At 35.1% G+C, this 27061-nt stretch overlaps 1 protein-coding gene and 1 long non-coding RNA gene across 3 annotated transcripts in view; both read right to left on the bottom strand.

The window, feature by feature from the left end:
* The window catches only part of LOC128015874 (uncharacterized), a 327822-nt gene that overhangs the window by 144976 nt on the left and 155785 nt on the right, over positions 1-27061 (bottom strand). The gene's annotated exons all lie outside the window — the stretch shown is intronic.
* LOC128015866 (contactin-4-like) overlaps positions 1-27061 on the bottom strand; it is a 131464-nt gene that overhangs the window by 59613 nt on the left and 44790 nt on the right. For both annotated transcript variants that reach the window (XM_052600082.1, XM_052600081.1), the window contains exons 4-5: positions 19530-19702; positions 8010-8105 (exon numbers count right to left, since the gene is read on the bottom strand). In XM_052600082.1, coding sequence (XP_052456042.1) covers positions 8010-8105; positions 19530-19702 — 269 coding nt within the window. The remainder of the gene's footprint in view (positions 1-8009; positions 8106-19529; positions 19703-27061) is intronic.

The following is a 27061-nucleotide window of genomic DNA, read 5'->3' as shown; positions in this document are numbered from 1 at the left end:
CAAGGAGACCCATTCATTATTTTTACACTCCGTCATGCCGCAAGCAGGAAATAAAGCTTTATGAAAAGATACACATATCTGCCTCTTAATCGCATATTACTGATGCGAGTTCTCTTGATGAATTTTAATAGCATCACAGCTGCCTGATCATCGGCTGTTAATAACACATGTGAGACTAGTTGTGACAACAGTATGCATATTTAATCATTGTGCCTGGGATTACACAGGCTTACTGCTTGGCAAATATATATAAAAAGTTAATTGATTAATTAATAATTAAGTAAATAAATAAATCATAAAAACAACATTGATCAAAGAAAAGAGGTTAGTTCCAGTTTGTAAATGAGGACTTTTTTAAAGGGATAGTTTACTCGAAAATGAATATTCTGTGATTTATTCACCCTCAAATTGTTCCAAACCTGTATGAGAATCTTTTTCTTCTGTTGAACACAACAGGAGATATTTTGAACTCAGTGGGTACCATCAGCTGTTTGGTTTTCATTTTTGGGTGAACTATCCTTTTAATTGCACCATTAATTGCAATATTGTTTACAAAAATATAAGACAATGGATCACCACCTTGTTTGAATAAAATTATTATTACCAACAGGATTACAAATAAGTTTAAGTAAAAATCCCAAAACAATTTTTTTTCTTTTTTATGTTTTTGAAAGAATTCTCATATGTTCACCAAGGCTGCGTCATTTGATCAAAAATACAGTAAAATAGTAATATTGGAAAATATTAATATAATTGAATATATATATATATATATATATATATATATATATATATATATATATATATATATATATGATGGCAAAGCAGAATCAAAGGGGTGATTCTTTTGTATACACACGGTATGTAACATATTTTAAAGAAAGTCTTAAGACATTCCATCTTCAAAATATTTTGTAAAAATGCTAGTTCCTTGCTGGTAGAATGATCTTCCCACCCTATCCAAAATGCTGAATCCCTTAAATATATTCAAGAAAATGCTGAAAACTCATCTCTTCTGTCAGCACTTAACTGCATCCCGCTGAGAAAAAAAATCTTCTTCTGTGCTTTAACTATTCCTAAATCCCTCCTTGATCTAGCTTGTACTATTCTAAATGACGTCTGAAACTTTGCATTACTAGAGCTTCCCATTTTTATTGCCTCTTTGTGATGAATATCTTGCTGTATTCCTCATTTGTAAGTCTTTTTGGAAAATAGCATCTGCTTAAATCAATAAACATAAATGTAAATGAAAGATTGCATTGTAATAATGACACCAAAAAGTTGTGACCTAGTCTAATCATTTTTAAATGACCCTCCAATCTCCATTAAGTTTCTCTCTAAGGAGGACATAAGTACTACACGAGACTGTCAGCGAGTGCAGCGTTTACTGTCTGGCCTTGTGTTGACAGTCGTAGTAAGAACCGAGAAAATGAGAACCTGAAAGAGCAGGAGGAATCAGAAAACAGCAGCAGTCTAAGAAGCACTTCGCTTAAGGCCTCCAGAATATTGCATCTTCTTTTCTCGTAACAGGACCAGACAGAGTGCACATGTTCTGTGCTCTCACTGCCCACATGACTCTGGGGCAGATGCCATCATGCCCATTGTTAGCGCGAGTGCAGAAAAGAAGTGATTTCAGCATTCGCTACACCTGAAAGGGCCGAACTCCATTAGCAAATGGAGGTCAGCCGCATTAGATTCCCACACTAAACATAGTTATTGAGTAATACGGAAAATAGGGCTGAATGATGCGGACAGCATCTGAATGCAGAGAGGCTCTGAGGCTGAGGTGGAGGTAGCAGCCGCTCAACTGCGTGTGCGTGACTGATCCGACCTGACTGCGGCAGCACAGAAGGCTCGATTTGGGTCTACGCTGTAATTCCGGTGAACTCCTGAAGTTAGTCGCACACACAAACATTTACTCATACCCAAAATGCCGAATCCAGCGATGAGGAATATGCATCTCATAAGAAAGCTGCCAGCTCTGATCACATGCAACCTCTAGAATTCTCTTGTATTCTGTGGTTTATGCACGTGCAAGGACATTGGATGGTAAAACAAGTAATGGAGGACTAAAGACAAAGAGATGACACCTTGTTGAGCCTTTGTGGTGAATCTAAAATTGCTAGAAGCCAGGAGCTGCTCTATAACAATAATAATAATTATTATCTCTCCATTAAAACACTTTGTCCTTGGCTTGACTGCTAACTTGTGTCTCATGGACAAGATATCCTGCAAAGGAAGCATCACTGTATTGCTCATATTTAGGATGACAAAAAGAACAGAATTAACTGTCACCAGTTGCTAATGTAACAGTTTAAATTGACTTCAAAAATAAAGAAACCAGCTTCTACTGAAAACATGTGATATCATATAAAATAATATGAAAAAAAAAACAAAAAAACAAAGCGAACATGAAAAAATAAAGCTAAATAATTGCAGTAAACATTGCAGTTGGGACAAAATATTTAAAATATATAAAAGTATATATATTTATATTTAAATTATAAAAACAATAATGAAATTATAAATTTGAAAATAAAATAGAATAAAATAAATAAATAATAAAATAGGGACAAAACTATTTTATTTTATTTAAAATAAAAGAATAGAAATTTAGTTAAGTTAAATTATTCAGTAACCACCCACCTATCAACAGAATAGCATCTCTACAGAACACCCTGGCTACCAAATAGCAACCTGCTAATTCTTATTATTAATAAGCTGTTGCACTATTCAATATACCACAGGTCCAATGCAATAGATGTAAACTTCTTAAATATGATTTTGTTTGATGACTGCTTTAAGAAATTTCATTTACAGACATAATGCAAGGCAGGCAGCGCTAAGCACAGCTCCCAAGTTCCAGTCTCCTAAGCCTCAGCCTTGGAGCCTAGCACATAATCAGTTGTTTTGTTGTTGGGAATGAGTGGCAGTGTATTCCTGCAGGGCTGAATTTTTTCCCCACAGGATTGTGTTCGGGCGAGGAAGAGTGTGTATGGGGGGCGGCTGTTTGTTGGCAGGAAGCCTTGGGGACATCATAATGTGTGACTTGTGTCCAGCGGAGAGGGACACACTGTTTACTGACACCTAGACAACAGAGAGGGGGGCTTTGAAGGTGTTGAAATGTTTCTACCCTTTCCGATACATCATGCAAGCGTTTATGTGCTCTCATTCATACAAATGAATGCAATACTAAACATATTGTTTCAGATACTAATATAAGCAGGATAATTTGTATATATAAAATATTGTCATCTCAACTTTTCACCCAAATTGTTTTACAAATTTTTAAAAATGTTAACGGTGGGAAAACATTAAATAAAGGCCTTTTCAATAACATAACATTTTACCCTAAAATGCTGGGGAACAATGACAGGTTATTTGTCAATTTTGATTTGTATAACTGAAACAAATATGGTTACTGAGCCATTTGTTCCTCATATAGCATAGGCTGATTTTGAACACTTCGAATTGCTCTGTATCAGACTTCAATTAATATATTCACAGCATGTCCAGATGTTAAGAAGAGGGGTTATGATGAAATACCCTCTGAATGATGACTTAATAAGCCCCCATAATGCATGGTGCCAGATTGCTCCTCATTTATTCACTGATCATACAGATATAGAATCTTATGCGTTCAGACTCCTTGAGTGTAATCACCAATCAAAAGAGCTTCATGGCATTTTAAAAACGTTCATAAAAGAGTGTATTTTGTCACTGCAACTTACATTTGCTACAAAACAACAACAACAACAACAACAACAACAAAAAACAGACAGGGCAAAAGTCACAAGAAGTCACTACAAAATACTTATATATACAAAATACAAAAATGACTTTTTTTAGTAAAATTTTTGTACATATATATATATATATTATTGAACATAAGAAGAAAAGTAAAATATTATTTTAAAAATATTATACATTTTTTAAATGTTATTATAATGAATATTTCTTATTAGTTCTTGTTTTGCCAGTGTTCTATCAGTATAATGTATCTGCATGCATTTGACTTCAAACAATTAAAAGGGTTTTTGAAGGTTTTATGAAGGTCAATTTAAGTAAATTAATGGGAACATTCTTTAAATGTGTTAAATATGTGGAGGGAGCACACAATGAGTTGTATTAGGAACATTTCAAAGGTTGAAAATCTCACTTACTTTTGAATTCAAATTCAAGACTTTTAAAGACCTGTAGTAACTCTAAATTAGGAATTTAGAGTCTGTAATAATAGCTAAATTGCATATTTTCTTGATACAAGTGAAGAGGAAATGCAATGATGGTGTTTAAAATCATATTTAACTGGTCTTCAAGTCTGGCCAAGCCGGTTTAGGTGCCCTTCAACCAAACAACATCAACATTATTAGCAAGCTCAACTCATATCTTCGATCTTCTACCAGATTATGATCTATCAAACAATTAGCTCTCAACCCAGTGAGAGGATCACAGGAATAAAAATGCAGAAAATGTGCAAGATATCATCTGCTTCCATTTCATAGTCTCAGTCACAAGCGCTTGCACATGTATACACACTCGCGATGTTCGGTACGCTAATATATGCTCACACTGCTGCACATGGCCACACATCTCATCACATTTGTATTGGTGCAGCATAAGAGCCAGCAAACAGATTCTCCTCCAATCACACCTCAATCCTCTCTTCTCGCCTTCTCCCTCACCAGTGGATCATATACAGCTCAATCAGCATGTGCAAGCGCATCCGCGGCATGCAGCGGGCGGCATAAGGAAACAGGGGGCCAGCTGTCTTCTCTGCCTTATGCTTCCCCTGACAGTTGCTCTGGCAGGCAGGGCCCTGCTCCTGACGAGAGGATCTCTGCAGCATCCGAGTCCTCAAAGCTGTAGCCAGTCATTCAGACCCCGAGTGCAGAAGGTAATGAATAGCACTATGCTGCGATATTCATTCGTTACTGCGCCACCCACTGACAATGCCAAGTTTGCCTACGGAGGATGCTTGGGGGAGAGAGAGAGATGGATGGCATAAATGATCAACGTCATCATCAGCTGTCACAGGAAGTCACTTTTCCCAAAACAGACGAGAACCAGAGACACACGTCTTTAAAGTGTATCGATGTCGAAATACTACAGCATTAATTATTCATGACTAAACGCTATTTTATGAACCGTTCCGGACCTATTACGGCTTGTACAATAAAATCTTGGTTGATTTATGAGCGCGTGAATCAGTCCAGCTGTACAAAAGATTTGTAGTCTCTACCAGGGTTGTCATGATACCAAAAATCCAATAGTCAATACCAGTAGAAGTGACATTTCATGATACTTAATATTAGTTCAGCAAAAACAAATGATATCGTACAGACTCTCATGTTAATATTTAATATGACTTACATCTACTAGAACAATCTATATGAACTAAGTAATAATATTGTATAAAACATTAAATAAATAAATAATTGTATACATAATTGTTGTCAAATCCAATACAACTCTATGTTACGTATGTTGCTGGCTCTTTGACAGATTGCTTCTGTTCCTCTTTTGTAAGTGGCTTTGGATAAAAGTATCTACTAAATGCACAAATGTAAATGTAAATTAAAATGTAATTATAATTATTATTATTAAAAAATACCATTCAAAAGTTTGGGGGCTGAATTTATTAGATAAAAAAATGCAGTAAAAACAGTAATATTGCCACTTTCTGTAGCTGCCAAATTTAGAAAGCAGTTAAATGCAACACAACCCACTCATCTGCTACATTTCGGCACATATTATAACAGTTACAGTAGTTCTGGTCATCCAATCTGAATTGATTTATTGATTTTTTTTATTTATTGATTGATGTATTCCTAAAATAGCTCAATGCATGCTTAAATAATGAAATTAAAACAACAGAATGTAACCTTCAAGCATTTGCTAAATAAGAAAATTTGATGCTTTTATAGTACATATTTGTAAAGCCACAAACTGTTTATTTGCATGACATGAGAACTCTAAACTTGAGCATATGTAATTTTCTGAGCATTCAAAGTCAGTCAGATAATCTGAAGGAATTAATCATTTCTTGGTACTACCAATAATGTGAAAAAACAGGAATTGTTACATTTTTTCATATTTTAGCATCAACTTGGTACCTTGGTAATTTTTTTTTTTTTTTACATCGCTAGCCTGCAACATATGAAAGATTCAGGCAAATTCTTAGCTTCATCTTTTTACAGATAACAGAGAAACTCTTGCTTCCTTTCAGAGCTTTTCCTTCCACAGTTCCAGAGACAAGGACATAATAAAAGTTAACATACAAAGGCTTCTTTCTGTATAAATCCAGACATGCTGCACTTGTCAGACAGTCTCGTACTCCTGTACTCTATGTTTCCATCTTCTATGAGTCAAAGATAAATCACGCTTCAACCTCAAAATGAATTTTCGTCTAAATTATGAGGACGGCTGAAAGGAAGCGACTAAGCCACACGGCTAGAAAAACACATCACCAAATCCAAAGACAACAAGTTTTTAAAAATGCGGCATCTGGAGTAAACAGATACTGTTAAGTGTTCCATATCATATTATAATGTTGCTGTTTCTTAACCAGCCTCTGTAAAAGGGCAATACTAAAAGTATGCGTACACAATACACAATATGTTTAATATACCATAAATGTTATGTCTATTGGTTACTTTAATTCATTCTCCATTTTATTACAAAGAAACGCTTTCAAACTGCTAAAAAAAGGGCTCAGTTCAATTTCTTCAACAAGACAACCACACATTTTACCAGCAAATGAACTAATGACACATATCCAACACTTGCATAGAGAAACAAATCAGCATTTGCGAATAAAAGACCATCTAACATCACTACAAACACATAACATAATTATCTATAAATAAATAGCTCATCAGAAAAAAATAAATAAATCTGAATGATACCATCTGTAACTAGCTGGGAGAATATTTGCCTAATCTAATTTCTTTGTTGCTTTGCCACTTTCTGTAGCTGCCAAATTTAGAAAGCAGTCCCCTTTTAAATGCAACACAACTCACTCATCTGCTACATTTCGGCACATACTGTATTATAAATGTTAGTTCTGGTCACCCAATCTAAATTTATTTATTGATTTTTTTATTTATTGATTGATCTATTCCTAAAATAGCTCAATGCATGCTTTACTAGCATATAATCTTATTACAATTGTTAGCTCTACCCGCTCTGTAGAGCTTGATGCTAATCTATTTGATATCAGTGTCTTTGCAATAAACAAGTTCAATAAGCAAGAAGTTATGAATTTACCATAGGCTGTGATTTCATCACTGCCCACGCTTTGTTTTGAACATCTTAGAAATCATTTTGGAATCTGTTCTATCTTTTGTCAGATTTTTTTTTTTTTTTAACCACTACTTCACAATTTTAATCAGCTCACATCACAAAAGTATGAATGCTTTGGATCCTTGCCACTTTTCAAAAAGGCCACGTGAAAAAGCACCTATTGTGCATTAAGCGCTAACAAAGCACTTCTTCTAACGAGCAACACAGTTGGCATCATTAATAAGCAGTTAAATCACATGCTGCTGGAATAAATTGATAGAGGCCATCAAAGTGATGGCAGAGTTAATGAACATTTCATGGTGGAGGTAGAGACATGAGATCTGGCAGAGAAACTCTAGGAGAAATACAGGGGAGGAGCAGCCCAGCGTGGACCAAATGCTTGATGCTTCAGGGTCTTTATGTAACTCAGGAAGAGAGCGATTGTGATTTATGGCTTTCTGACCAGCATCCCTCGCTTGGTATAGGGAAAGATGCTGCTTGACGCTACAAGGAGGCAGGTGAGGGTGGAAGTGGGTTTGCACACAAACAGCTCTGTCTCTGGAGGGCAACTGGGCTTGCCTACACATGCTGTCAGAGAATTGAGAGATGCTGATGGGATTATATGATCCACATATTGGATAACCAAGTGCCGAGAGACTGCCAGAGGACCTCTCCTCCGGAAAAATGAGGTATAAATGAAATATGAACGAGTGAGAAGTAATACTGACCTCCAGAGTGAGGGGGCGGCCCACAGAGAAGCACCACTCCTTGTCCTTCCCGGACCGACACAGAACTCCGCTTGTGGGCTCTGAAGTTTTCCAAATCTGAAAAAAAAAAGAAGAGAAAACAGAGAAAAGCTTTACACTTATGCAAAGATGGGCTGGAGATTAATCTAAATATATGCAGCACATTCAAGGTGATTGTATTTTTCTTCCTAAAAAACGATTTTATGCCACAATCGGAAATCTACACACCAAGTTAAAGCCTTGAGGAGAGAGTGTACAGATGTGGTAAATAGCCTTCAGTTGGACTGGGGGCTAAATCACCACCCACTGTGCCTGTTTATTGAGAGAGTTCTTGCTGACTCAGACTGGAATAAATGAAAAAAAAGGTTTGAGGATGAAAGTTAAATTCAAAAACAAGGGGCCAAAGAGACTGAGGAACTGGGAGAATGTCTAGCACATATTATTGACATTCATGGCATCTTGCTGTGTTTTGAAATTTTTAGTGCAACTGGATTTTTATACTCCACCACAATGCTTTGCTACTGTATGTGTTCAAAGTGGATTTTAGTGCACTGCTATTCAGTTGCTAGGGTTTTCTACACATTTAGGAAAGTCTTTTCACTCTGTGCCTATTTTGGTAACAAATTTTACACAAATTATGAGTACAGTGGCAGATTACCAATTAATAAAGATTTATTTTCAAGCATTTTAACTTGTACCATAGTCCATGATTTGTAAATGAATATATTTTGATGTTTGCACCACATAACCAGCCTCAAATGTATAGCTTTTCTGCAGTAGATCTGCTAAGTAGCCCACCTTGTGAAGAAAAACGAGTCACAATAAAAAAGCTTAAAGACTTGCAGAAGCAAGCTAAAATGCCATGGTTGTTCAGCGTTGTGTGTTTTTATCCCAAGTTTGCTTTTTTTAACACTTTCATTAAGTTTAAGGTTTGGTTCAGAGTAAATTTCAAGTTCTCACATTCAGATTAAAAAAAAAAAAAAAAAAAAAAACTATTTTTGGTACTGTTTTACCTTCATAATACATTGTTTGCAAATATAGAGTACAGCATTAACCTTTTAGTGCCACGTTTACTGGACTTTTAATTTCCAAATTTCCACAATTTGTACAACAAGATCTTAAAGGGATATCTATATTATTTTGTATGACTTTCTCTCTTCTCTGGAACACAATTATTTTATTTAATCTGCCAAAGTTTTATTATTATTATTATTATTATTTGTGGTGTGCGTTTCAGTGTATAATATAATAAATATATAATAAAATATAAAATACAATATAATAAAATTCAACAGGTCCACAGCACAGATATTTTGGCCAACCACTGATTTTCAATGCATGGACAAAAAACGATCTCCAATATATATATATATATATAGTGTTGTTGCATGATTCGATGTATCAATCATGTCTGTAGTACAAACAGTGTGGTCAAAGCTTAACACTCAGGCTTAGACATTTTTTTTTTTTTTTTTTTCGGATATCCTTACTAAAGATTGCATTGTGTTTAAAAGCTCACTGATAGACCTTAACCACAAAACATCAATCTACAATCACCGGCAATGCAATTTTACAATGCTTAACATATTTGGAGTAAAGATGAGGACAAAATCAATCAGTCCCTCCAAACAGAAGTGTGCTCTTGCCCAATTGTGGCGGTGTTTTGCTAAGCGTGAGCCACACATGAGTGCTTTTAATGGCTCCTGCAGTTATCAGACCCCCTCTGAGTTGTATTCATCACAAATCGTGCCGGCAGCCATTATAAAGCCGTTCCAAAAAACACATCAGAAACTGTATTTCCTTTTCTTTGAAACTAATTTAGATTTGACAATTGACGGAAAACAATAACAAGCCTCAACATCTTCCTGCTTGTCCCTTGCTCAATTGTTGCATAAAATCATTGGGAAAGGTAATTCGTACAGGCAGACTGAATGCATGGATGGGCTCCTTGTAAAGTCTCAGGTGGGAACTGTTGACATGCGCTTTGTTACAGAATCCTTTATTGTTTTTCAAAGACAAAAATGAACAATTAGGTGATGTGCCTATGCAATAGGGTAGACACTGGGGTAGTTGTCACACAGAGAAGCTTGTTTTTTTCTAGTGCTTTTGTATGTTGGTTTCAAACCAGAAATCTAAATAATCTAAAATTAGAATAATTGAGTAATTTCTGATCAACAAAACTAAAATTTCAAGATACATAAATTAATAAATACAAATAAAATCACACTAGAATATATTAAGACAACAAGATTCAACAACATAATGAAGACAGATTGTCGTGTTGAGGAAAGTTGTTACATTTATATGATCATGATATGTGTTAAAAAAAAAAAAAAAAAAAAAAAATATATATATATATATATATATATATATGCGTGTGTGTATTTATACTTTATAGCATTATTTTTTTCTTTTTTATTACTTCTTAATTATTTAAATGTTTAATTTGAGCTGAAAAGCCTACAATAGTTTATTCAGTGTCAGGTTCTCAGCATGACACCTTACCACATGTAATATGACAACATGCCTGACTAATATAATAATAAAATAGCATGTCTTTGGTTAACTGTATCTTTATAAAAAATGTGTCTATCCGGTAACTTGCTTTTAGTAATAAATGAAAAACATTCAAAAGATTAAAAAGTGTGAAAACATCCCCACAAAAAAAAAAAAAAAAAAAAAAAAAAAAAAAAATAGAAAATTTAGACACTTCATGATTTAATTTGCTTAATTCCCATACCTAAATCCCACCACTAAATTCCCCTCTCAACCTGACTGTAATAATCTTGAAATTATTTGACATCACTGCAGATAGTTTTTTTTTTTAAATGCCATTCCTGTTGCACTTCAAGGATCAAAAATATAGATGCTGATGTAAAGTCTTCTGCAAGACCAGTATGCTTTTGAATTGGAAAGCGTGAAGTCAGCCTTGTGAGCCCCCGCTGTCATCTTCCTCAAAGGGATTCTGCAGTCGCCCAGCTGAAAAGTACATCAAAGTTCAGAGACCCCTTTACTTGAGCGACTCACATTGAAGAACACCTCAAAACTGGCCTCATCTAACACAATCATAACCAGGAGCTCTTATATAGGTCAGATATTCTAAACAAAGCTGTGTTCAACAGCACTATCTCTCACGCCACATGCTAACGGTGACATTTAATGGCACACATTGCACAAATCAGAAGAATTAACCCACATTAACCTAGTCTCCAGTGATCCTGGTTCTGTGGTGTCACCTGGAGCACTGATGCTGAGATGAAGTGGCACTTTATGGGCTAAATCAATGCTAAATCTTCCTCACTTCTCAATAAACAGACCAGCAATTGGTTCTGCTTCAGGGCTAGATTTACATGCAAAATAATGGCACTAAATGAAGATGACGAAAAGGTCAGCTAGGATGTGTCATGTTGGCTAGAGAACAAGTCTATTAGGGGGCTTTGGCATTTGTTTTTCTAAAAACATTAATTTAATTTTAACCCTAGGAGTTAACAGCAATTTGAAATACTGGTCTTCTATTAGGGAAATCAATTCCTATGCATTTTTCTTTTTAAAAAATTAATGTGTGACTTTGCGGTAAAAGCTCATAAACCTCTGCAATGAGCAGTTTTTAATGAAGGAGTAATTCATGTAATTGCTTATTTTTTAACGGATGATGGCAAAACTTGTGTTTTTAAAATCATACCTTTGCACAAAAACAAAATACAAGTGGTTAACTTAAAGGGGGGGTGAAATGCTCGTTTTCACTCAATATCCTGTTAATCTTGAGTTCCTGTAGAGTAGTACTGCATCCTTCATAACTCCAAAAAGTCTTTAGTTTTATTATATTCATAAGAGAAAGATAGTCTGTACCGTTTTTTCCCGGAAAAACACGAGCGGCTGTAGGCGTGACGTGTGGGCGGAGCTAAAGAATCACGAGCGCGAGTAAACTTTTGCGTTGAGAGCGTCTGGAAGCTGTGACGTTACCGTGAAGAAAAAACCATCCAAAACAAACCATGGCTAACAGTCAGATTCAGCCGTTTATTTATGATCCAGAATCAGATCCAGAGGCTGAAATTGAACAAGAGCAGCAGCAGCAACAACTACAGCAGGACGTCTCTAGTATGTATTGAAACTGTATATATTTGCTTAGCGGATTTTGAAAATGACTAAGTTCCACTTCATGTCGTCTTTTTTTTTTTTTTTTTTTAGGTATACATGTGGAACGTGCAGTTTGATGGCAACATCGCATGTTGTTTACTTGATGTGCTTACGCGCTGATAGCTAAGTTAACAACACAGAGATATTTTAAGCAGTTTTACTCACCGCCTGCGGTTCCAACACACGATCGTGACCCTTTTTCGTTGGGACTGCATTATCCTTAAGAAATAAACGATATGCAAATCCGTCGTCAAACTGGGCCTTGTTTGTAAAACAAGCATCTTCGAAATGCAGGGGAACAAACTCTTGCACAACTCCGTGGATGCTCTGTAAAAATAAACTCCATCCACTGGTCCCTTAATGCTGTTTTTCTTTTTGTAATCTGTGCTGGGTTGTCTTGCCCTGACAACCAAAAACACACTCCTTTTGTGACATTTCGCGACGCTCTCGCTCTGATCAGTGAAGTCTGTTGTGCTCTCAGTGCTCTGCTATACGGGAGCGCGCGCTCTTCCAGCAAATGTGCCCTCAGAACCCATATAAGGAAATTCCGCTCCATCTAACGTCACACAGAGCCATACTCGAAAAAAACTTTCCGAAACTTGTGACAAACCGGAAGGAGTATTTTTGGAACAAAAATACTCCTTCAAACGTACAACTTAATTTTTGAAACTTTGTCCATGTTTAGCATGGGAATCCAACTCTTTAACAGTGTAAAAAACTCAGTATGCATGAAATAGCATTTCACCCCCCCTTTAAAATAAAAAAGAAACAAAACAAAAATCGGTATCAGGACAGCTGGGTCTTATTCCCTAAAGCCCACCAAATGCTCAGCTTCCAAAGGCCACTGAAATGAATTCAGTCACAGATGTGTCATGAAATGTATGAAGCTTATTGACAGACTATTAATACTTGTAATATTTGCAGGCTAATTACCCATATGAATGTCAGGGCATAGCCGGTAATGAGGTATGCTAATTATTCATCATTTGTTCATATTAATGTGACACAATGTACTAGTCTTTGTTTTGGAAGGAAATTGCAAAAACTTTTATTCAGTATCTGTTCGTGTAAAACAGGCTTTACAGTATAATCAGTCAAATGGAATCCTTCTTTCATTACTACACTGGCAGATGGACAGACAAAAGGGAAAAAAGATGTAATAAAAACAGAAAAAAGTGTCCCACCCTTTTATAAGCTACTACATTACCACATGTTAGAATATTCAAAATCAGTGCATACCAATATAATCATTTGTAATTCTGAAAAGCAAACTGAAGGAATCAAAAAATGTTAATGCATTTTATTTTTTAAAATAAGATTATTTATATAATTTGTTTTGCAATTATATTATGTACTAATATTTTAACATTAGCAATATTTACAGTAAGTTAAGTTCACACATTACCCAAACTTAAAGAAAAATCCTGGCTGTAGTACCTGGATTGTGGCCAGTAAGCAGCAACCGAAAAAGCGATCGCTTGAGCACTCATGATTGTAACCCTATTGGATTTCATCTCTACATGATGGGAAGGCAACAAAGGGTTGGACTGCCACTTTCATGTCAATGAAACACAGGATGTTAGATAAAAGCCTAACAGAAGCCATAAAATTGAGAGCCTACAAGAACAAAGTGGACAAACACATTCAACATCTAAGGTACCGAATTAATTTAAGGCAGAAAAAAATTGAAAATAATGTCTTTTTGGGTATATTTTGGATAAAGATAAAAGCTAGAGTGATTTGGAGAGGGGACATATGGTCGTCCACAGCGAGAGCAGGCGGTTTTTCGGGCTACTAACAACCCCAATTTTGATGTCACTATGGTTTTTTTTTGGTCTGGCTTTTTTGGGGAAGGTTACAAGAGGTGCTCCCCACTCCATAAACACACACTGAAAAGAGCAAAGAGACTATTGTTGTTTAAAGTACTCAGCAGGCTGTTTCCTTCAGGACAGCACACAGCTGAGGTTTTTCACAAAGAAAGTGAAACAGACAGAAGGGGTGGGGGGGTACTTAAACAAATGCTTCTTTTAATATACACAGCTGAAAATATTCACTTATTTATTTCCCCTGAAGAAACATGTCTTACAAGCATCCTGCACCAGCCGCTTGCTAACATGAAGGGACAACTTTAAAAAGAATACACGTGCACACATCCTCATAAACAGTTAGGGCTGGGGGGGATCCAGATGGTATTAATTTAATCAATTCAGCCTGAGGAAACCCAGTGTTATAAAATAAAAATGTGATAAATAGGCATTTAACACAAACAGGCATACTCGAAATCAGTGTTTCTCAACCGGTTTGACTTCAGGACACTGATTTTACATAACATCATATCATATAGCGCTAGAATCGTTTTCAACTGTTTGAAGTGCACAACTGAAAATGTACTTAAAATCAGATGTGGACATGAATTATGAATATTACTGCTAACTAACAACATGGAAAATGATAAACATGACAACATTTATAATTTTGTAAACGCATATGCAGAAGAAATGCAATTAACAGCAGAATACAGACCTGCCATAACCAATCACTTCAGATGCACTACAATAACTGTTAACAAAGTTATAAAGTAAATTGTTTTCATAAAAAAAATCTATTATTACGTCATTTAAAATAATAATAATGATTATTGTAGAGGATGCTGTCAGAAGAATGTTTTCTTAGATGTATTACTTCTGGGGATAGTTTTTAGCAAATTGTGCCTAAAGCAATAGCTAGGTTAGAAGCACAAATACAAACACACAAAAAAGAGGGAGAAAATATAAATTAAAATATTAATATAATTAATAATAATAAATTGTGCTCAAATTATAGCTTAGAAAAATTAAGCAAAAATAAAATTAAATATCTAAATAATTAAATTTAGAATAAATAACAAAATAATAATCAACAATAAATGTAGATGTTGGGATGTACAGTAATCTAAATGAACCTGACAATCAAGTGCCACCACTGGGGGCGATTTGTAAATATCTTATCAAAGTCCTAGTTAGCCATTGTGTCTTAATAAAGACTGTTGATACACACAAACCTTCCTCCACAAGAAGGAGATATAATACTCTAACCAGACTGGCAGAGGAAATCCAGCTGTTGTTCACTGTCAACTGGGACAGAACAAAAAGAAATCCCTTAAATGTTGATTAACAGCTCTTCCTCTCTCCCTCTTTATTAGCTGTCACATTTCTACTCCTGTGGAAATTTCTCAGGGTAGGTTTAATTTTGAAAGTCAATTTCTGTCCAGACACTTACCTCCAAATCTGAGCTACAAAAATTTTTACTGAATCATTACTGGTCAGGAAAAAAAGATGCTTCATTTAACACGTTTAAACCAACAGTGGGGTGTGTTGACACACTATATAGAATAAGTTGTTCTAATGGAACCAGCTATTTATTCAATGTATCCTTGAGAAAAGGTTTAACTTTAGTATCTACACTAAGTATATACAATATACTTTATTAGCACACTTGGGAGAAAAAAAAAGGTTTAGAAAAAAAAATTGCATTCCGAAATTGCTAGTAAATCTCACAATTAATAAAAAACAAAACAAGTAAAACTGATTTAGACATAAAGCTTGGAGTTAAAAGACTGAAATAGTATTTAAAACATACTCCAACAATCTGTTTTATTTACAACTTTTTAGTACAATGTACAAGAAAAAGATTGTTCAATGCATTATCAGCTATTTAATGAATTCACGATAATTATGAAATGCGAAACATATTAACAAAAACAGCAAAAATATAAAAGGCAGCTCACAAAAATACCAAACCTATTTCAGCCAAATGGGTTATTATTGAATTGTATAACTTTGCAACATTTTTCATTTTGCCCCAATTTAAATATTTTGAACACAGTTTATTCTTCGTTATATATAGTAGTTTATTATTGCTTCAATGTATGACACCGTTTTAATTTAAGTTCCCTTTTTCTTCAAAAGAACATGATATTGGATTTCTAGTAAAATGAATAACATTCACAAAAACAATCCTAATTAAGTCAATTAGTCAAAACTACTGCTAAAGAAAATGTATGCAATCAGACTTCCATCCTCACTGTTACTGAGATACAGTCCTTCTGACAACAACACCTGCTGCCTTGATTATATATAGTTCGTAATGTCTTCAGCATTCACTGACCCATCAAATAACATCAGCTGAACCACAAAATATTCTTTCAACCTGTCACCACAATGCTCAACATGTTGCTAACGCTGCAGATACAGTTTAATTTTTCTTACAAAGTCAAAAAGAACATTAATTGTTATTGCACATTAAGAGATATGTCTTTTTCAAGTCCCAAATATGAAAATGAAAAGATGGTACATATGTGAAATATGATTAAGACACAACACACAGGCTTCTCTATCAGTGGCATTTTAATTAAAAACATTCTGCAATTCCCCAGAATGCAATTTAGGGATTGGTGCATCGACACTGACAATTTTTCTCATTTTGTATGCATCTACTGGCAACCCTTTCAGTATCTGCCTAATTCATCCAGTCCTATTCAGAGACAAAGAAAAAAGAAAGAAAGAAAAAAAACATTTTATCACATCCAATGAAAAGTCTCTTTTATAACCTGTATTTTTGATCAATTGAAAGCACACAAGGGCACCATACAAGCTTACACCAAAACAACCATACATGTATTTTCACACATTAAATGATTTTCAACAGTCATTTATTTGAGAAGAAAAGGCAGAGGTGTTTACAGACAAATACATGTTAAGAGATGCAAACTACTTCAAAAGCTACTTATTATTTCAAAATATAGTCCTGACAGAAGGCTGCTAAAAGTCTGCATAAAATAAAAAACACACTTGTGCAAATTGTATAAAATTGGAAAAAGGTATATAAATCCAATGAAATGGCTTCATTAATGATGTTTTCTTTCCTGTGTTAATGCATTTCTTATTCAAATAGGAATTAAAACCAGCCAAAGTGACACAATATTCTGATTAAATAAGATTTTTTTACATTTTTATTTTATTTATGATAACATCAACATATTAACATAACCATTAAGAAGACTAAATTTCAGATTGAGGGGTAATCTATATTTATGCAGAAACCAGAAGTGTGATTTCAAAGTATTTAAAAACGTTTAAATGTCAAATTTGTTGCCATGATCTAAATTAACCATAATCCTCAACAATCCGAGAAATGTTAAGAATAAATGACATACCAGAGTTAGTCTTCCAATACTCTGAATCGAAGTCAAATTATATATATATATATATATATATATATATATATATATATATATATATATATACACACATACACACACACACACACACACACACATATACACTTTGCAGCTAAATTAAAATACATAACTAGAAGTCAATAGTTTTATTTTATAATTATTTATATATACATTTTTTATTCAATTACATAAAATCACAATTCTTTATAAGATGGTTAGTAAATTTCCATCAAAGACATCAAGTAAAATGTATACCTTTTTTTAGGAAGTATTTTTTTTTAAGAAAAAAAAATGTATATGCCTGTGAGTCTTTAAAATGTGAAATTATTTTATAAAGCATACATTTCAAAACGGTTTATGTTAATTTGTCAGTTTCTAGGCAAACACTTGCATATAAATGACGTCAAAGCATATACATATAAACCAAGAGCCACAAACGTCCAATTTTTAGCATCTTCCTTAAATCTACCTTACAGCATTAAAACATTTGATGAATTCAAGTTGGAATTGTGACTTCTTGACTTCACCTATGCGCATTCTCATGCATAACATGGTCGCCTACAAATTCTCTGACATTAGATACCAAATTAGAAAATATCCCATTTAATAACATCAGCTGCCCTTTAAATTATTCTCTTGAACCTGCACCATTCCATCATGCGGCAGAGTTAATTAAGCTATGGAGAGAGTAATAAAGAAGATGGATGTGGAGCAGTCAGAGACGCGTGCCCCCACCACACGACAACAACTGAAGCCTAGTAAGGTCAGAGACCAGAGATTGATGGATCTGTCAGCCAATCGTCTTACGATGACAGCAGACTTCCTCCCCACAGAACTGAACTGTTCCTGCCCTTCAGTGCCATCGTATTCAGCCAGTGGCCTTGCTGGGAATGTGGTGAATTAGAATTCAATCAGAAAGGCATGTTTGTCATTTTCCATCAATGCCATATGCAAAAACGGATCAGCCAATCAGTGTACTCTTTTAGAGACGTGCTAGAGGGAAATTCTGTATACCAACACTTTCATTGCTAAATGTGCCACATGAACAGATAATCACTTTACTACCAGTTAAACTACAGCACAAAATAAACCTGATTGAACATCAGAAGGTTTCTTGAAAGAAATAGTATAAATTCAGTAAGTATAATTAAGTCAATAAAAAAAAAAACTTGTTAATCAAGCCATTCAGTGTCCAATAACCTGATTGTCAACTAGACATGTGCCGGTATTTGGGTGATATATCACGGTAATGAATGTATATAACACAAATTATTCATAATTTGGAATGCATTTTAAGAATACTTTTCCCATCAACTGGTCAAAATGCACACCGCTGTATGCTTCTTGAAAGAGTGTGTGTGCGCTCTGATGTAAAGAAGCACGCATGAGAAGCAAACGGGAGACGTGCTGAATGAAAGCACATTCACTCTCTGACAGCAGATGGCGCTAAACTGTAGAAAATGCAGCCTTTACTTTGGAAACCCCATAAATAAAGCAGCTGTTAATTTCAAAAATGTATTTAAATAGTTATTCAAGTTAGTGGATTTGCTATTGTGTTCATCACAGTACAAAATACTTAAATATTTTGACTTAATAGGTTATTTATTTTCAAAGAATTTTTTTACATTTTAATCTGGACTACAATATGCCCTAGATATTGTTTGAAAGTGTTTTGATTCTTTATTGTTCTTCTACACTTTATATTAGGGCTTCATTAGTTAAAATTAGTTAATTCATTACTTAACAAACCGCCAATGAAACATTCTGTATGCCAATTAGCTGTAGCCCTAGCTTTTTAAAACAGCCATGACAAAGATTGCAATTCCTGAATGTGTTTTACGGAATCTCATTTTTGATATCTCATTATCAGCCCATATAAATTATGACTGTATGACTAAATCTGTCCCCTCAACAACCTGTGAGTATGTGGGATACAGAGAGAGAGAGTGAGAGAGAGAAACGAGAACGAGAAAGGGTGAGAAAGCGACTAGGCTCTCCTCAGGGAAAACATTTCCATTTGGATCATGTTATCAGCAAGGAGAACAAGGGCCAGCATAGCAGTGTGTGCCGTCAGGTCTGCAATGTCCTGTTTGTTTGCGCCTGATCTGTGCTGCTGTGGTTTGATCAGAGATCAGAATGTGACTTACAGGCAAAGGTTAGGCTGGCCTCCCTGCTGACAATAGTCCCGAAGGAGTTGGAAGCAAGGCACTGGTACGTCCCAGCGTCCTCTTTATTGAGATGGTTGATGCGAAGGTTGCCTCCAGAGAGGCTGTGATGAGAGCCGGGTTTAAAGTTGAGCAGACTGCCATTTAGCTTCCACCTACAACACAAAGATGTTCACAATTCAGAGATTTCAATATGAACTCTCATCATGACCTTACATGACATAACTCTCTTAACAAAGTTTATGTACTAGCTATATCCGCTTGTTCTGAAAAATACATGTTCATTAGGAAATTAATTTATACAGTTTGTAAAATACACTATAAATACACAAAAATGTACTTCTAAAAAAACATTGCAGATATTCAGGGTTAGAAACATTGCAGTCAATGCCAGCTTATAAAGTTAAATAGGAAAACATATGGTCGGGTGGAATTGGGTCACCATTATTGTTGTGCACAACTGGGGTGTCATCAGACCAGCGGGTACAAATCTGGGCTGTTGAAACAAAACCTCCATGTGTGATCCCACATAAAGACAACCAGCAAACTGCACTGAGTTACTGAGAACCACAATTATTAGACTCCAGAGTAAAGCACTTAGTACACTACACTAACTCCAAAGGGATTGTCCTTGCAATTAGTGCTCTGTAAAGTGTTTTGCATAAAAAGTGTCTGCTAAATGAAAAGCAACCAGCTGTAGTCCTGATAAACTCAGAAGCCTGTTTTTTTTCTCCCATATAAAGATTTATGCTTAGAATGGCACGGTTTGTGACCATCCATCTTGTTGCATTCAAAGTTGTACAGCATCAAATGTGTACTTCATCATGACAAGAACCAATTAAAACTAATATTTGCAGTGAGCACCTCCATATTCTATAGCATGCAGTGTGATGATTTCTACAGGAGTTTACTGAGATTACTGAAGGATAGAATTAATTTAAGTTATCACCGGGTTCTCCAACCCTTCAAGCATACTTATTAAAACAAACAAGCTGCCAAATCAATACAAAACTCACATATAAAGCAGACTTTGAAATATTGCTTCCATTCAGATTTGATGGAACATCCAACAGTGGTGATGGAAAGATGACTGAACTTTGTTTGTGAGGTTATATTCATCTGTTATGAGAGACCTTTGTAGGGCTGCACGAATAATCAAAATAAAACTGAAATCACAATATAGGTTTATGACTTATCCAGTCATAATGCATTTGCATGTATCAGCACTGTTTATTCACACTAGCAGCTCATCATCTGGCATTTTCATTGTCTTTTTATTATTATATTATAATTTTTTTTTTCTTAAAAACTTTTTCTTTCCAGCAGACCTGGAGTTTTTGAAAATGAATAAAAAAAATAATTAAAAAAAACGGATTTGATTTTCACCTAAAATCATGCAGCCCAAGATCAGAATCTTAACTATGTTATTAATAACTTGTGATTATATTTTAAACAGGAATATTTCACTCTAAGAAATTAGAACCATTTCACAGACAGTCAGATTTTGGAGATGTCCTTGCATGGTTCAATAACTAATATATCATCTCTCTTACAATCTCCTATTGCAGCAACTTTACTTTTCCCCCTTTTTAAAGAACCCATAAAATATGTCAAACAGATTTTCCTACCCGTGTTAACATACCAAAAGCCAATTTTTTTAAAAGCAGATATCCAGTACTACATCAGTTGCCAGACTGCATAAAACCCATTTTACATCTGTAATGTGTTGCATTTTTGAGTGAAACAGCATTTTCAGAAAAAAAAAGTTAATGTTTAATCGCCCAGTACAGCGTGTAGTTCTTCACACTGTGCTTTTCTAAATGATATTTGTAATTTGACATCTTGTTTTATTTGTCCGTTTCACATTTGTATACAGATGCTTCGTATTTTCCAAAACAAAAACAGAATCTCCCTAATGCCCCCTGAGAGGCGGGTCATTTGCACACACAAAGACTCTTCACACCGAGAAATGACTGCGTGTCTATGCAAAGCTCAGAAATAATATAGGTGTAGCCCTACATCGCTTCTTTCAGGACTTCTGCTCTCGAGTCTAATTTGAACCTAGTACCTCTGAATCAAAGACACATTCCCATCCCTGTGCCGAGTGTTTTCAAAAGACAAAATAAAAAATTTGTTGACAACAAATATTTCATATTTGTAGCCCTTAATGAACGATATTGCACGGTCTTCAGAGATGTCGCTAATTGATAGGATTGGAGAGTTTCCAAATCTCAGGCTCAATAATAAGATGATTTCCCCTTCCTGTTAGTTCCCAAGTGTCCTTTTCTGCTCTTTTTGATCTTAGTGAGGCTGATGAAATGAAAAAGGGACGAGCAGTTGTTTCCAACAGTAAAATGAGTTTATTGTTTGTTTCAGATTCTTGATGTGGCGATTTTTGAAGTGTAAAAGCACACTTGCAATTAAGAATAATGACAACACCACATCGAGTGCGATCAAACTTGTGACAGAAATGTTGTTTGAAATGTTGCAAACGATATATTGCTTCTAAGATATCTAATTATATAAAATAGCATGGCATTGAATCGAGAAGGGTACGAATTTATGTCATCAGTTATTACTAACCCCCTGTCCCTGGAAGAAATTGAGATTTAACCACCTACAGTTCCCATCTTGGGTGACACAACATCCAGGTTGTGTCACAGACAGCCAGTGTTTTTTTCTCTTTATCTTCAAGTTTCCATGACACATATGCATTTTCTCACTATGCCTTGTTCTCATTTCATTATGGGGGCCAGAAATACCACCGCATTCTCCCAGAAAATGTAACAACTTCATTTCAAAAGATCAATTATCAGCATACAAATGAGAATGCTGGTATATGACAGCATGTCAAGAAACTTTGTATAACCCAGCGGTTCTCAATTCCAGTCCTCGCGGCCCACTGCTCTGCACATATTGTATGTCTCTCTTTGTTAACACACCTGATTCAGATAATCAGCTCGTTAGAAGTGAGCTCCCTGCATGAACTGTGTTGCGATTGACACAATGTTTTACTGCTCCCTGAGCAGGTGAAATCTGTTGAAGTTTACTTCACTTTGGAAGGATCACGGATTTGTGTTGCACATTGTCCGTCTGCACACATGGACAAGTGTGACATCATATACCCCTGTAAATCAATACGATTTAAATTCACGTCTCATACACTTCAATGCACTTTGAATGGAACATATAAGTTTGCTTCGAACTGGAATCATGACGGAATATCCTGTGATGTCCACTTCGCAGAGCACTTATGTTCGAATAAACCAAACGTCTGAAGCAATATGAGAAACGTACAAAATTTGCAGAGCAGTGGGAGGCGAGGACTGGAATTGAGAACCGCTGGTGTAACCGTTCAAAAACGGCCACTTCCCATCTGCTGCTGTAACTATGGCTACAGGCTATCCTTTGATTGACAAATCTCCCTTAACGTCTCTACAAGGTGATGCAAGGATATTCTATAGCATTCTCTAGTCTCCTTCATGCTCTTGAAGTGAGGTAAAGAGGAGAAGTGAATTAGAATGAGAAGCTACAGAGAGAGAAGGTGGGAAGTCTGAAGTATAAGGAGCAGCTGTCATCTCAGATCAAGAGAATCTAGCAGTGTAATTTACGATAAGTTGTTTAACTTCAATGATATTGCTTCTCCGACCTTCTCCACAAGAAGTTACAAAATGTCAGACAAAGGAAGGTTAACAGGGCCGTTCAATAAGCAATGATATACCATGATTTTTTTTTGCATGTAATTTTTGTTCTTCAATGCTTGAAATTAGTTTTCTAGTCAGATATGAATTTTGCCTACATACAAAGCCATGCAAAAGTTTCGGGTAGGTACTTTTCTTTTTTTTAAACTCTATTGAAATTTGTTTCTTAAAGAGCCAGTAAGATGAAAATTCTAAGCTTCCTATCACTGTTTATAAGTCCTGTACAATAGGTTTAAATCCATCCAAGGATAAAAAACATTGTCATTTTGTCAAAATATCATTTTAAAATTACCTCAATTCTCAGAGATCCCCAAACGGTTTGCACGAAGCTGTTAAAAAGATTCAGTTTCCTTAAACCCCACCTTTCGGAAGCATACTGTGTTCTGATTGGTCAACTGACATAGTCAGGTTTGATTGGTTGTTCCGCACACAACTTCATGGTAAACAATGCATTAGCATCTTTTTGGGGTGAATTATGTCTTATTCCTCTCATCGCGAAGCAAACAGTAAAATAAAAAACTTGAACAGTCTCGCTGCTTTTTCTTCTGTGTGGGTGTATTCAAGTGTATTCATTGTTTTCATAGGTAAAAATGAATTTTATTCATTGGTTCTTCTGATCTTCATTCTTTGGCAGTGAAAATAAAACAATTTTTGTAATTTTTGATTTCCCATCTGTGTGGCTCTTTAAGCTCAGCCAGGCTGAAAAAAACAAACAAAAAACTGTAATATTTTAAAATATTATTACAATTAAAAATAACTGCTTTCAATTGTAATACATTTAAAAATGGATACATTTTTTTTCTGTGATGGCAAAGCTGATTTTTAGCAGTCATTACTCCAGTCTTCAGTGTCACAGTCTTCAGAAATCATTACAATATTCTGATTGTCAAAAAAAAAAAAAAAAAAAAAAAAAAACTTTAGTTTCAACACTTTCTTTTTACATATCAAAGAAATTACAAATCAAATCAATGTTTTATGTCCATTACAGCAATACAGTTAACCAAATAATATATAGCAATAATCCTTTCAGGGTTATTTATTTATTTATTTATTTGTTATAACCAGCTGACAGTGCATTATTCCTTACTTATTAAAGTAAAAACTATTTTTATATGACTGAATCAATCTGACTACACTAGGTTACACCAACAAAAATACTTTTTAAGGGCCAGATCAGGCAGAAAGGCACTTTCTTTATTTTAAAGTGTTGTTTGACATACAAATAATAGTACTGAGGTATGATTGCATAGGATCACAACATCAAACGCCTCGCAGCAGTGACAGCTTTAACCAGACGCTCCATTTGCTGAGCACATGCTTTATGTGCTCACGCTCAAACAGACATTACGTATCGCTATGCAACACCATCTGGCTCAGGACACAGGAGGCGATTTAAGGATCTGTTGCACACTTTAAGTCTGTCTGTGTAACACGTTCTTTAGTAAAACCTTCCTTCAAGAAGGTAGACACAATACCAGACGCCTTAGCTCAAAAGCTACAATAACAGCTTTGATTATCCTCAGTGCTTGTGCATAAGTTTAAAAGGGATAGTTCAGCTAAAAGCTCAGTGAGTTGAAATGAATCAGTCCAATTCATAAATCATTCAGTCTGATTTTGTGAACCACTAATTCACTGACAAAATTCAGAAGACTTGGAATATACAGTAGTGCACAAGTCATAAGACAACCTTTATATGGAGGCTTGTTTCCAACACGAGATAGACAATTAAATAAAAATAAAATAAGAAAAGGAAATAGCGATTTCAAGATAAATCTTGCAATTCTTAGAAGAAACAATTACCTTTTTGATAATGAGGGAAAGGATGGGTGCAGTTCATGAGGTTGAACTTAATGCACTTTGAAAGTGATGGACACTAGAGCTGCCTAGAGAAGGACATTCATCAAAAAGCTCCAGGATTCAAGGTTGCTGACAGGAAAGAGGAAGCTACTGATTAGCTTTTCCATTAAGCTTGATCAATTCTGGTACAGCACATATATCCGTCTTTCTGCAGCACATCTGAACAGTTTCAGTTAATTTGAAGCCATTGAACCGGACGCTCCATTAACATACTTAAAAAGATACTTAACTATTGATAAATCATAGCATGTGAAGGAGAATGAAAATAGGGGCAGGGTGATGCATAGCTAAAAACTGTTAAAAGGGTCCCACTATGCTCTTTTACAAAGCCTTCATTTTGTTTTGGGGGTGTACTAGTACAGGGTAGCTAGGCCAGTGTGTGTGCAGTTGGATGTGCTAAATCCAGAGCACAAATAGACACTATTTGTATGTGCTCTGCATGGAGTATGGAACACCATACTTGGCCACACGTCACTTCACTTTACTAAAACATTTTAATCGATGAAAACTCTTACACAGGAATATAGGCCAAACCAATGGCAAGAGTTTGAGGCGGGGTTATCATTTGGTCAAACAATGGCAGATGTGAGCAGCATTACCTGTCTGAAAAAAATTCACTATTTGCAAGAACAAATGTTTTAATGTAAACTATGACGGGGTTTCAATGTGGGTAATAGCATTCATTTTGTAATTATTAAACTTTAGTTGAATTTTTGTCTAGTTTTAGTCAGCGGAAACGTAAACATTTTCAGCCTATTTTTGTCTTACTGTATAATGGTTAAAATGGTAAAAAAAAAAAATATTATTTTACTCAATTTCAAATGCAATGATTGTTGTAATTTGGGAAATTTATTTTTACATTTCATCAGAAGTTGCTATTTTACAAACAAGCACAAATCAATGTAATATCGACTATTATGCATGGTTTATTTTACTTATTATATCTAATGTTAGTGTACAGATTTATAACAGCATATCAATTAGAGGCTAAATAAACACCAAAGAGACTTCAGACATATACTCAACCTGTGTACGTTAAGAAAACTGGTGTAACAAAAAACAATTCTCAAATATTATAACAGAGAAATTCCTAATAGTAATTCCAATAAATCTGAAATGCATTAATTATTCTCTTTTAAAACAATGGAAAAAATACTTATTGCTGCACAGAGGTTGCATAAGTAACATTACAATCATCAAACCACTATCGCAAACAATACAGACGAGATCCATGACAAAACAGACTGGCTAAATGACTTTCATTCATGCAGAGTATCTCAAATACTACAATACTTTATATACCATAGTACTGTATGTCAGTGTTTTCAAATAATGGCGTCTCTGCAGAAAAATTGTGTGTGAATGGTTGCCAGATTGCATAAAGCAAAAAGAGTACGTATCCATTGAACAGAAAAGCTCTTGGGGGATTTGAGCACTTGATATCTGGCAACCATAAACATGATGCTTCTTGTACAGCAGTCTGAAATGTTTTGGCTCCAAATTTTTTCTACAAAAATAAAATGGTTTTGGGAAAAATTGTGTTCTTTTAACTATATTTTAGTCTTGCCTTTTTTTCGTCAACGATATCGGATGTTCATTTAGTCTCAGTTATCTTTTAATCATCTTAATTTCACCAGGGGAAAAAACCTTGTTGACAAACAATTTTCATCATAGTTTTCGTTAACAAAATGAACACTACTGAGCGGGGCTAGCCAGTGCTATGCTGCAGAAATAGAAAGGACAAAACGGTACAAGGAAGAATTGTATCACTTATCACATCACAAATGCTTGGGACATGGTGCAAAGCTACTGATGCCAATGTGCACTGGCACAAAAGAGCCTATGCATTTTTTGGAACTGTAAAAAGAAAAAGGGACTGACGTACAATTTACTGAAGCAGTGATGCAGATGACCGAACAGCAGAGTTTTTGCGCTGGCAAGTTGGCAGTCAACTCA

The sequence above is a fragment of the Carassius gibelio genome, chromosome A6 (assembly GCF_023724105.1).
Source record: "Carassius gibelio isolate Cgi1373 ecotype wild population from Czech Republic chromosome A6, carGib1.2-hapl.c, whole genome shotgun sequence".
Taxonomy (NCBI): domain Eukaryota; kingdom Metazoa; phylum Chordata; class Actinopteri; order Cypriniformes; family Cyprinidae; genus Carassius; species Carassius gibelio.
The sequence above is the reverse complement of the archived record's forward strand: the minus strand, read 5'-3'. Positions and strand labels throughout refer to the sequence as shown.